At 41.5% G+C, this 12,695-nt stretch overlaps 1 protein-coding gene across 1 annotated transcript in view; it reads left to right on the top strand.

Moving 5' to 3' along the window:
• LOC126455584 (protein takeout-like) overlaps window positions 1-7,271 on the top strand; it is a 73,514-nt gene extending 66,243 nt beyond the window's left edge. Inside the window, exons 5-6 of the mRNA XM_050091342.1 lie at window positions 2,816-2,965; window positions 6,687-7,271. Coding sequence (XP_049947299.1) covers window positions 2,816-2,965; window positions 6,687-6,838 — 302 coding nt within the window. The 3' untranslated portion in view covers window positions 6,839-7,271. The remainder of the gene's footprint in view (window positions 1-2,815; window positions 2,966-6,686) is intronic.
• The last annotated feature ends 5,424 nt before the right edge of the window (window positions 7,272-12,695 follow it).

Below are 12,695 nucleotides of genomic sequence, written 5' to 3'. Positions count from 1 at the left end.
CATGATTTAAATTTTCAATGTTTCGAGCAGCTTCCACTACTTTCATCTCTGTATTAAACCTAAAGCAAAATGTATATTGTCAAGGTTAGACATTTTTTCACTTGAAACTTTATGTTACAACGCTCAAAAAGCGTTGTTTAGATTAAAGTATGCAAAGTCCAATACGTAAGTGCAAGATAAACACCAGCACTTCAAGTAAAGAACATAGCTAATAAATACGCTCCCAGCAACCTATGATCGTTGTGTCAGTGCAACTGTGTTCGTTCGTTTTATAGAAGTTACTTCACGCAGGAAATCGAATCACAATAATAAACAATTTCATGCTTGCTAATGTTAGAACTTCAGTGACAATGTGCGTTGTGCTGCGTTTACCTTGACGGGTGGTGAATGGCTGGTGGCCACTGTACGGCGATGAAACTCTAGAGCATACACTGTTCTGATCTCGTCGCAGCCCCGAGCACATGTGCAGACAGGTTTCTGGGTTATTTGTGAGTCATAATGAGTAGAAAATTACCTTTGATGTTCCATCAGACTGATGTCTGTGGCAGACAGACGAAATGCTGTTTAAAAATTAAACGAAAGAGTGGACGCGAAATCGCGACTGTGTGTTCACACTGTGCGACATTTACCACTAGACCAAGAGTAGATACAGCACTACAGCAGCTCGAGGGGAAGACAACAATTCCTCCGGAAACCATTGCATCCTATCTCGCTGCAAAAAAGTGCCGTTAGTCAGACTTAGAATTTCGAGGAGCAGCCAGTTTTCTTTGGCACCTTAAATGTACTACTTGGACTTAATCTTTGCTGCAGTCGGCCAGCGGTCTATGTCAAATATCATACGTAGTTACTGGTACACCTCGGTTATCAACTCCTTACCACAGAGACAAGGTTTTTTGGGTAAAATTTGCCACTTCGGCTTATTGTTTTTCGGTTCAATTAATAGGCTACACAGCACATATTTTTACTTGCAGAGATAACAATCAGTTGTGGGCTTGTGCACGTAAAATATGGTATATACACCTAGGTCAACAGCTGAATTTATTACGGTGGGTCCGGACTGGTCTCTCTACCTGGCACACAAAAATAATACCTTTGCCTGAGTAATGGAACATCTGGTCATTTTCACGTTACGTTGAAAATGAATGTTTACAGGTGATTGTCGAGATTATTTACGGCAACAACATTAAATCATAGAAGATAAACTCGGCAACAAATGTAAATCAAAATTTCGCAATTTATGACTGTGGTAGTCCTCCATAATTCCAAGGTTAGTCTTATTATTTCTATAGTTTTTATTGTTGTGCAGGAGGAATTTCATTAGCTTCTAAAAAGCGATCGTCATGGATTTTAAGTAATATTTATACATGGGCAGTTGATGCTGGGTTCTGAGAACAGGTTCATTACTCTTCAATAAGTTCAGTTCTTTTATTGTCTTTTAAACTAGATCCTTAATCGTTTACGAAGAAGAGTTTTCTCAAAGAAGAGGCTTCTTATTTCCCAAAATGAGTATTTTGCTTCTTGAAGAGGTTATTAAACATTATCATATTCATCAAGAAGAGGACTGTCTTCGGTATTTACGTGTCACTTTCGTAACACAGACGATGCTTTTGAAAAAAAATTGCTATAGGCTACATTCCCGATCCGAAGAAGGTGTATGTTACGGTGAATGCGAGACAGGGCTCAAGGAGTGATAAGAAGTCCCTTAATAAAAAATGAAATTAAAAAAAGAGAATTATATTGAAGTGGGAAAGAAAATGGATTACAAAAGAAAAAAATCAGTTCTTGTGGTACATTCGGCGTTCCGCTAAGTGCCCTCACTGCCCATGTTTCGTTCCACAGACTGGTAACTTCTTGCATTCGGTGAAAGACGACTTCTATGGCGTCAGTTCCACCACTCTGCCCCCCACCCTCCCCTCCCCCACACACTCAATTACTCTTTACTTTTAATAAACGAATCTATCATGTGTTTCATTTTCTTACAAAATTTTAGTATTGTTACTTCTTAACCTAAAAGCGTCAGACACCAATAGCGCAAACGTTTAAAATAAGAATGAAGCGCTCTCATTTTGAATTTGCGTCCTAGCGTTTTCACCGCTGGCATATTTTTTCTTGGTTCCACTGAAGCTCATCCGACTAATTCCACGCATATTTCGTAGAAGAATCGAACATATCCATTTCTTACCGATATTGATATCACGTAATATTATGTAAGGAAAACTTCTGAAACGTTCTAACATTAATATGTATATATGACTGCCAACTACTAGAAGGCCGTTCATTTAACCGGAGGCACCCTTTCATCTTGGGAAGTGGTAGCAGACATAATTTGATAGTCAGAAAAGCTAGAATTCCCAAATATCCAATAGAAATCAGTGGTAGTGGTACTATAGGACAGGACCATGACAACTTCTGAAACTGGTACTGTAGGTTCCAATTACTACCACGAGATGCGATGTTTTCTAGAGACATGTTCCTCTCACACAGCTCTGTCCAACACCTTGATGTACGAAGAGATACGTGGTGATCACTTTTACGGATCTCATACAAACAGTGATTAATGTTGCTAAAAAATCTCTTTGTGTTGTACTGCCTCTCTGAAAGTCGTAGTGTAATTTTCACGGTTATAAGTAATGCTGTACTTTAATATTTACTCTTTAACATCTTTTCATTTACCTGACCATCCTCATTCACTTCAGTGCCTACATATGTACATTCCACATAACCAGCACAACATTGTCTTCCCGTTCATTTTATCTTTGCCTTCTACAGTACAATCATTGTCAGAATATAATCTGCACTACTGCAATTTTTCCAGAAAATGTGACCTTCAGTTGCATAATAAACTATGAACCTTTTAATAAGGGTGGCACTGACTATATGAAGGCAACAGTGGTGGATTCCAGAGGTGAAGTTGGGCACTTGACAATAAACCTGCAGAATTTATTCAACGGTGACAAATTTCTTGGTGAGTGCTCAAAAAAAGTATAAATAATAACTTATGTAATGATATCGTTTTAAGAAATAGCTTGTGGTAATAAACTGCATGTGGAATTACTCCAACACATCAAAAACTTTGAAAATTTAGCTCATCAGACAAATTACAACATTAATGCTGATACATGAGGTTAAGTTTGGTACATAAAAATAATCTCATAGCGTCTATTCAACGTACATTAAATTGTGAAACACAACACTGTTTCGTTATGCAGATGCTTACTACAATTTGATTCTCTTACACAAACATTTATTCGACCGACAAATCCATGATTTTCTGTGTACTTGTTCCATTAAGATTCTGAAAAGTATGTTACCGTAAATTAGTCGCAGGTAATTGACACATCATTAACAATCATACGCTTTGAAATCAGATGGTTGTGTGGGACAGAAATCACACGTGTTTGGTTTCTGAATCTCCCAAGCAGGCAGCACCTCACGCCCTGTGTCGTCAATGTCAACAGTAAGTCTACTGAAACAGCCCGCTGAAACTATTGTGCAGGGTACTTATCCCATCTCGCCCTCCGAATTAAAATTCAATCATTATTAAGACATCATATTTACATAAGAATAATTAATAATAATTAAACTGTGCTGTTAGGATTTAATATAATACAGTGTGCGGCAGCGTTAATAGTAGTGTATTAAAAGCACACCATCAGGCAGTTACTGTAATTTATGTATTACCTCTTATGTCAATTAACAGTTAAAGGTATGCCAATTACTAAAGTGTAAGTCATTGTCCATTGCGTGGATTACTTTTTGAATATGACTCCTGTCACATGTTGCCCCCTCTGCACAACATATTCATCTAGGCGGCGTTGGAAGCTTTCCGTAACTCGACGTAACGTATTCCCTGGAACATTGCCGACGGCAGTTCTGATGCGATCCTTCAACTCAGAAATGGTGACAGAATTGCATGGATTTCTTGCGACAGACATTTACCGGTAGATTAATTTCGCGTTTTGGTGACACTTCTTGGCCGCCTCGCTCACCTGACCTTTCACGTGCAGACTTTTTAATTTGGGGCTACCTGAAGCAAGAAGTGTTTCGAAAACGTTGTGCCTCCATTCTTGAGCTGACGCACTGCATCAGAACTGCTGTCGGCAATGTCCCAGGGAATTACGCCGAGTTATGGAAAACTTCCAACGCCGCCTAGACGAATGTGTTGTGCAGAGGGGGCGTCATTTGACAGGAGTCATATTCAAAAAGTAATCCACGCAATGGACAATGACCTACACATTAGTAAATGGCATACCTTTAACTATTAATTGACATAAGACGTAACAAATAAATTATAGTTGATGCCTGACGGTGTGTTTTTTAATATCCTACTATGAACACTGCCGCACACTGTACAACTACGTTAAGGTCGAAACACAGATATTTTCGAACTGGAAATGCGTTCTACAGAACACATTGAATTCCAGACACTGAAAGGCGACTGTTAATTTGCCACGGTGATTTTCTGGAGGCTTTGGCCATAAATGTGAAAGATGTGAATCTGATAAATATACTCAGCCCCTGTAGTATCAATATAACCATATTCTTTCAATGTCTGTGACTTTCAACACCAAGAAGTCTTATCAAAAAAGTCAGTCAATAGAACGGGAAAAGCTAAACTTGCTTTTAGTGGAGAAGCTCCCGAATGAATATACAGGGAATGATCGTTGAACTATAAGCTCAAATGTGTTGAAGGAAAGGTACGGCTTTGTGCTCTCCTATTACTTGCTTATTTCTGCAGATGAGTAAAGCCGGAAATGCGTGTCATACAGGGAGATTCAGCTGCCTGTACCGATGTCGTTTTTTGCAACCCGCAGTTTTATATCTGACCTTGGGAAACAACGCGAGAGATTTTCATATTCTCTCGCAAGCTACGCGCAGACTATTACTAGCTACTGCAAAAAAGTTACCAGGACGTTTTCGCAGGAAATTTTATATAGCTAAGTTTTGTACTAGGATGCGGTTCCGTTGGAGGCCACGGTTTTCGAGTTATTCAAGAAAAACGTACAAAAGTGACCTTGAAACGCAACTCCATCCACACACGCATCCCTCATCAGTCACGGTATCTAGTATGTTGGTCGTGGAATTCCCTTCTACCACTGAACAAGAATTTCCGGATATACGAACTATTACCGATATTCGAACCTTTTTTGGTCTCATGACTGGACTATTAGACCACCAGCGTAGTCGGCTATTTCGTCAGCATTTCTAATTTAACCGTAGCCGCGAAAGGAATGAAAGAAAAATGACTTTTGTAAACGTAACACTACAACCAACGACGCTGACAATTCGATTCAAACTTAACCTCTACAAGTAATGTAGTTTCGTTGTCAGAAGGCCTGAAGAGTACAACGATTTAATGGTTTATTGATATTCACAAAGCTGTTATGTACATTGTAAAAAATGTCAATTTTACAATTTGGAAGCGCTCGACTAAGCCGGTGGTACAATAAGGCCAGCCAATGAAGACCAAGAACGATGGACTGTGAGAGGTAATTCGTAGAATAGCAAATTTTTGTACAGTGGCAGGAGAAAGTGCGATGAACAACTTACTAGAAATGCTGACCGAAGCTTACTGAGTGTGAGAGTGTTTGAAAATCGCTTATGTACGTATTTTTGGAATAACTCGAAAACTACCATCTCTAAAGAAAACGTATTCTAATAAAAAATTTAACTACATTTAATTTCCTACAAAAAGGTCCTGTTAATTTTTCTCTGTAGGGTAATGGTTTGCTCGTAGCGAGCGAGAAGGCCCAGATATGACATTGTGGGTTGCAGGTGAATCGCCCTGTGTATATGACTACAATCAGGTTCGCCCCTCTAATACACTCAATATCCGAGTACGCTGGTGCAGTGGCTACCACATCGGCCCAACATTCTGGAGGACGACGGTTCTAATTAGCGTCTGGCCATGCAGATTTTGGTTTTCTGTGTTTTTCCCTAAATCATTTAAGGCAAATGCCGGGACGGTCTTTTCAAAGAGCACGGCCGATTTCCTTCCCCTTTCCTTCCTAATTCGAGCTTATTCTCAGTCTCTAACGACTTCGTTTTGACATTTCGCCAAACTCTAACCTTCCTTGTTTCCTTCCTTCACAGATACCACCAATTCGCTGTACCACTGAATGTGAACCCCGTTTGAAAACACAATTACGTTCTACCCTACAGCTTTAACAGTTTGCGAAATACTGATCGCAACAAAAACTGTATAATAATAGACCCAACATATTTCACTACACTTAGTAGCCGGCCGGGGTGGCCGAGCGGTTCTAGGCGCTACAGTCTGGAACCGCGCGACCGCTACGGTCGCAGGTTCGAATCCTGCCTCGGGCATGGATGTGTGTGACGACCTTAGATTAGGTAGGTTTAATTAGTTCTAAGTTCTAGGGGACTGATGACCTTAGAAGTTAAGTCCCATAGTGCTCAGAGCCATTTGAACCGTTTTTGAACACTTGGTAAAACACTCTCTAAAATTTCATTCACTTTCGACGTTGGATTGTTTTTACGTTACGTAACCGTGTACTCGGCACAAATTTAATTTAGTTTTGCAGCGGTAGGATTCTCAGCGCATGGATTAAAAGATGACATACTCGTAGAAGCTGCATTAACATTTCCTCTCTTACTAAAATGTATTGTTTGCTGTTGACAAATAAGTGTTTTTTCAGTTTGAAATGTATTTGATTTCATTTCAGGTGAAAACACCAACAAAGTTCTGAACGAGAACTGGAAAGCACTCGTTGAAGAGGTAGGTCCGGCAATATACGAATCGTACCGAGCCATAGCACAGAACCTGGTGGACACGTTGTTTGACGGGGTGCCATACAGGAAGGTGGTCCTCGAGTAAGTCGCCCACCACCTGCGGTCACGTTCCACAGATGTCAGACGGCTACGACAAGAAAATTCCCTGCGACATTACTGAATGAGAGGATGTGCTCTTGGCGCGGAATTGAAAGAAGCTTTGGAATGAGTATCTTTAAAGAAAGTCGTAATTGGCTATGAAGACGTATACCTGAGATACCTAAATAGTAAAAGCGATTATCGCCACAAATAAAAAGCTAAAGAATTTGTAAATCTTATTGTGGGTCTTAGTTCAGGATGCAATATTCGATTTATTTACACGTCACGTTGGAGAGCAAGTTATGTAGTGGTCAGTTCAGTGAACGAACATGAGATATTCAGACAAACAGACCAATTACATAAAACTTAGTTTAATATGGGTGTTTAAATGTGCTAATTGTATAAATAAAAAGATGAAGTATGCAAATTGTTGTAATCGATACACTGTAATTACATTTTATTTTCCCTAAATAATTTCCTGGATGCCACACCTAAGTTTCATTTGTTTATGCAGTTATTTCACGTGTAATTGCGCTTCCACTGTTAGTAAACATTACAGTGTGTTACGTGAGTAACATATAATAGTAACAGTAATAATCATATTTTGTATAATCAGCAAAATGTGATTTTAAGAGACATCAGTGTTATTAACAGCAAGCAATTTCCTATTTATGTGCCTGTCGAATGTAAGAAGTCACACATGACAGAAACGCATAATACCAGTACAGGAGGATGAATGTGAAGAAGGAGTTGATTGATCAGAGGAAGAGTGAGAAGTAATAGGGTGTTTTTTAGCAAATGAGATGAAAAGAAAACGAGGATAGAATGATGAGGATAGCACAGAGAAAGGCGCTACACTAATGGTGAAAAATATATACTTGCATTCAGAGTGATTTTGGATAACAGATAGGTCATAGAGTAACTTATTCCACAATCCTACAGCTGAAATGGAGAAAGGAACGGAGAAAGATATAATGTGTTGTGCCTCGATGCTGGACAAATGTAATCTGGTACTGCCTTTTCTGGAATGATCACACATATTAGGTACTAGGTGCGACCTGCGGCTGCGCTCAGAAATCAGTAGTTTTGTTATGATGGGTGATGGTAAGTAAGCTATTGTACGTGCAATAACATCAGCTGCCATCATGTGCCTGCTTTTTTGGGTAGCGTAGCTCCTGAAGCTCAACCCACTCACGCCCTCCCCCCCCCCCCCCCCCACTTTCCCAAGATGACCCACTGCACTGCATGATGCATCAGCATGAGCAGCCTCGCTGCCCGCTGCCGAGCAGGGTGTGCACAACGTGTAGAGGGGCACGGGCAAGAGCGCACATCTGTGCATCGTGCTGATGGAGTAGCTATGCGTTATACAACATGTCTATTATGCAACAAATAGTGTGGGCTACGAATATTGAAGCCTGCATAAGCACTGCGTTCATTACTTTCAATCAAACCTTGCAGCCCAAACATGTTAACCAATAAAAGCACTTGCACAGTTATCATAAAGATCAAGAGACAAAGACTAAACATCTTTTTCAATAACTAGATATTTGTTCTGTAATTCTTGCAATATGAGGGTTTTGTGAGAGTCACGACAATGCATCTCGTTTTTGTTACCCACAGAGCGGCCAGCAAGATATACATCTGTATGTCGGATGAGTGCGAATACTAACGTTTATGTTTATTTTCAAGATAGTTGTTACAATATTGAATGTATTTAGTGCCATAAAAATCTACTAAAAGTAAGAATTGGTACCACATTTCTCATTGTATAGTTTCCTGAAAACCTCTATGAGGTACAAGACGGTGCATTGCAGGACAGTTTATTTACAATTCTCTTATAAAGTACAGATATTTACTAAATAACGCCATTTTCCACTAATGACAAAAAACTGCTAGTATACACTAGAAGACTTGATCTTTAGCACATATACTTCGTATGTCTACAGAACAAAGCGAACTTTTGTTCGCTACACTTTCAGCCACATCAACGAACATTGAACGTAGATAACCTGTATTTAACGAATCAAAGAAGCCACCACTCTAGCAGCTTAAGGGAAAATACAACGAGTGAAAATCTCGATACCTATTTGGCCGTATACAACCTATTACAGCCCACTCCTCCACAAGAACCGAAACTAGAGAATGTAGTGGGGTTGGAAGTTGCGGTCTGGAGGGGAGTCGACGTTCTAACTCATTCTAAAGCTTCTCCATTGGGTCCAGATCTGGACTCTAATAGGAATGTTATTGTCATGCTGATACAATCAATCAAACTCTCTGACTGTTCATCTACTGTCTGCAATACACAATGATGTAAAGTGTCTTCATATCTTCCCACATTTAAGATTTCCTTAAGAACAATAAGGAGTAAACACTGTAACCACGAGGAACACACCCACACTGTGACAACACGCCCTCAATATTTCACTGTTGGCGATATATGTTATGACAGGTAATGTTATCCAGGCATTCGCCATACCCGAGCCATTCCATCAGACTGCCACAGGGTACAGTGTCATTAATTATTCTAAATAATTCGTTTCCTTCGTCTACTGAGCAGTGGCATCGTTCTTAACAGACTCAAGGTCTCTTAACAGTGACCACAGAAGTATGTAGGTATGTAAGGAGAGCTGAAGGGCAGTGTCACTGATGACATCATCGGTGATAACATGGATGATTCATGGGTTTCCGCCACCCCACACCCCAAACCCCATCCCTCCACTACTGCCACCCCACCACCCCAATCCCACCCCACCCCACACCCATCACACCCTGAGCCCAACTCCACACAATCAATACCACCCACACCCCACCCTCACCACCATCTGACAAACGTCAACTGAATTGTTTAAAGTGGTGGACAGTTCCAGTTTTGGTGGGAAATTAAAAAAAATAGCCCAATTGCGCTAGTGTGTTTCATATGAGAGTAGAGCTATTATCCTAAGTATAAATAGACGGAAAATTCAAAATGAGGCATTGCCATGCTGGCTGACTTGGAATACTGACATTGGCTCTATGACGTCACAACCTAAGACTTGGAATACAAGCATCAGACGAACTATTATGTCAGAACTCAAGATGTCTGACCTAATACAAGATGGCGATTAAGGCATACTGGCATAGCTCTATGACGTCACAATCTATTTCAGACCTATTGGGCTATTTACAGCAGTGTTGAAATCTGGCAGACTGACCCAGAATTGATTTACAGGCGTGGCTCTAGTAAGACGTCATAATCCGAGATGGGTGATCAGGAATACAAGATGGCGATCGAATGTGGCGACCAGGGCATACTGTGACAGGCTCTACACCGGCATTATCTGAGTTCCGAAATACTGGCACTATGACGTCAGAGACAACATAACTTCAATAACGTAATGTCCAATACCTAACACAAGGAAATCTAACTAACTTTGATGTCTCTTGACAGTCTTTGATATTGTCACTATGAGTGGAAGTAATTATGCAACATAGACTGTCATGCTTCCCTGTAAATAGCAAATCTATGCCAGAAATGTTGTCCTCTGAACCGAGCTCAAGAACTGCACTCCGTAACGTAACTCAGGAACTGAACTGGCTAGCTGCTGGCACTGAAATATACCGTCTGACTGCAAGATCTCTACTGTCAGATGTGTCCATGGCGCGTTGTTGGTGGAAGGATCACCATTCCTGGCAGTACTAGGCAGAAGCACTGTTGACAAGGTTCTCTTCAGTAGCTAGCTACACTACCGGCTGACAAATACCACACGCTGATCGACGTAACGGTGAAGCAGAAAATGGACCCTAATAGCCAGCGCCATCTGGAGGCTGCTTCTCGGAAATGAGAAGATGAGTGCCGGCCTGTAATAGTACTGTTGTGTATCTGTTGAGTCATGTGCGCAACAGAATTATCTCCAAATGTTCTGTTAAAAAGTTCTGGTAGTTATTTGTACAGAATGATCGGGACTTCCGTCTTCTTGATACTACTTGGAGTGCCTAATATATCCAACGGAAAGTCTTGCAATAATTGAGCGTCCGTGTTTGTTAGTAACTACACTTGTGGCTGTTTAGAGTTGCACCAGAATGTAACGCCAGTAATTTCATATCTGTTCCAGAACGATGTGTGTGTGTGTGTGTGTGTGTGTGTGTGTGTGTGTGTCACCAGTACCATGGTGAGCACGGCATCAGTAATAATATAATTTCTTCAGCAAAATTCCCAGACAGGAGTTGTTGACGGGATCTAGGTAGCGCTTGTAGTTTCCTAGGCAGAAGTTGCTATTTCAGCGTAAGACCTGTTAGTGTGCTTGGCCTGCAGCAATACCTGTGTGGTATTTCAGCGGAATGCCACGGAGGGCGCGGCACTGTGTTGATGATCTATAGATGGCTCTGTGGGGTCACTGAATGCAGGGCTCTTAGAGACACCTGCAGTGCTGAAAGGAGGCAACATACAGGAGGTTCTCCCGCCTCCAGACCCAGAATCATGAGGACTATCGGCGGTTTGTAGACCAGCAGCTGGGTGATGATGTTGTTAGGCAAAGCTGATGCTGCTTGGCCTCACATAGGACCGTCAGGAGGCGTGGAAACGATGTCAGCTGGTGTCGAAAGTTCTAGAAAAAGACTTACTGCAGAACGGCGAGTATTTACACTGTGATGACGATGGGATACCTGCTAATATCGTGTGAGATCTTCATTTCTCAACTTAGTGCAGCAACTCGACGTGACGTGGACTCAACAAGTCGTAGGAAGTCCCCTAAAGCAATAATGAGCCACGCTGCCTCTATAGCCGTCCATAATTGCGAAAGTGTTGGCAGTGCAGAATTTTGTACATAAATTGACCTCTCACTTATTTCTCATAAATGTTCAATTGGATTGATGTTAGGCGAATTGGGTGGCCAAATTGTTCTCTCGAATGTCCACAATGTTCTTGAAACCAGCCGCGAACTATTGTGTCCTCGTGACAATTCCATCATTGTTTGGGAACATTAAGTCCATGAACAGCTGCAAATTGTCTTCACGTAGCCGAACACAAACATTACCAGTCAATGATCGGTTCAATTGGACCAGAGGATCCAATCCATTCCATGAAAACTCAGCGCACACCATTACGGAGCCACCACTGCCTTGCACACTGCCTTGTCGGCGAATTGGGTCAATGGCTTCAGGGGCGGCAGTGCCACACTCGAACCCCACTATCAGCTGTTACTAACTAAAATCGGGACACCAAGCCACGGTTTTGCAGTCGTCTAGGATTCAAACGATATGGTCACGATCCCAAGAGAGGTGTTGCAGGTGAAGTCGTGCTGTTAGAAAAGGCACTCGCGTCGATCGTCTGCTGCCATAGCCCATTAACGACAGATTTCACCGAATTGTCCTAACGGATACGTTTGTCGTACGTCCCACATTTATTTCTGCTATTGTTTCACGCAGTATTACGTGTCTGGTGGCACGGACAACAATATGCAAACAACACTTCTCTCAGGGGGTTAAGTGAAGGCTGTCGGCCACTGCATTGTCCGTGGTGAGAGCTAATGCATTAAATTTGGTATTCTTGGCACACTCTTGACCTTGCCTATCCCAGAATGTTGAATTCCCTAACGATTTTCGAAATGGCATGTCCCATGCGTTTATCTCCAACTACCATTTTGGGTTCAAAGTCTGTCAATTCCCGTCGTGCGGCCATAATCATGACGGAAACCGTTATCACATGAATCACCTAAGTACAAATGACAGTTCCACCGATGCTCTGCCCTTTTATACCTTTTGTACGCGATACTACCTCCATCTGTACGTGTGCAAATCTCTGTCCCATGACGTTTTTCACCTCGGTGTACAGTCGCTGTGCCCATCGCCATTGTGAGAGAGCCCCTCCCCCCACTCCTCACCCTACC

Source organism: Schistocerca serialis, chromosome 2 (assembly GCF_023864345.2).
Source record: "Schistocerca serialis cubense isolate TAMUIC-IGC-003099 chromosome 2, iqSchSeri2.2, whole genome shotgun sequence".
NCBI lineage: Eukaryota > Metazoa > Arthropoda > Insecta > Orthoptera > Acrididae > Schistocerca > Schistocerca serialis.
The sequence above is the reverse complement of the archived record's forward strand: the minus strand, read 5'-3'. Positions and strand labels throughout refer to the sequence as shown.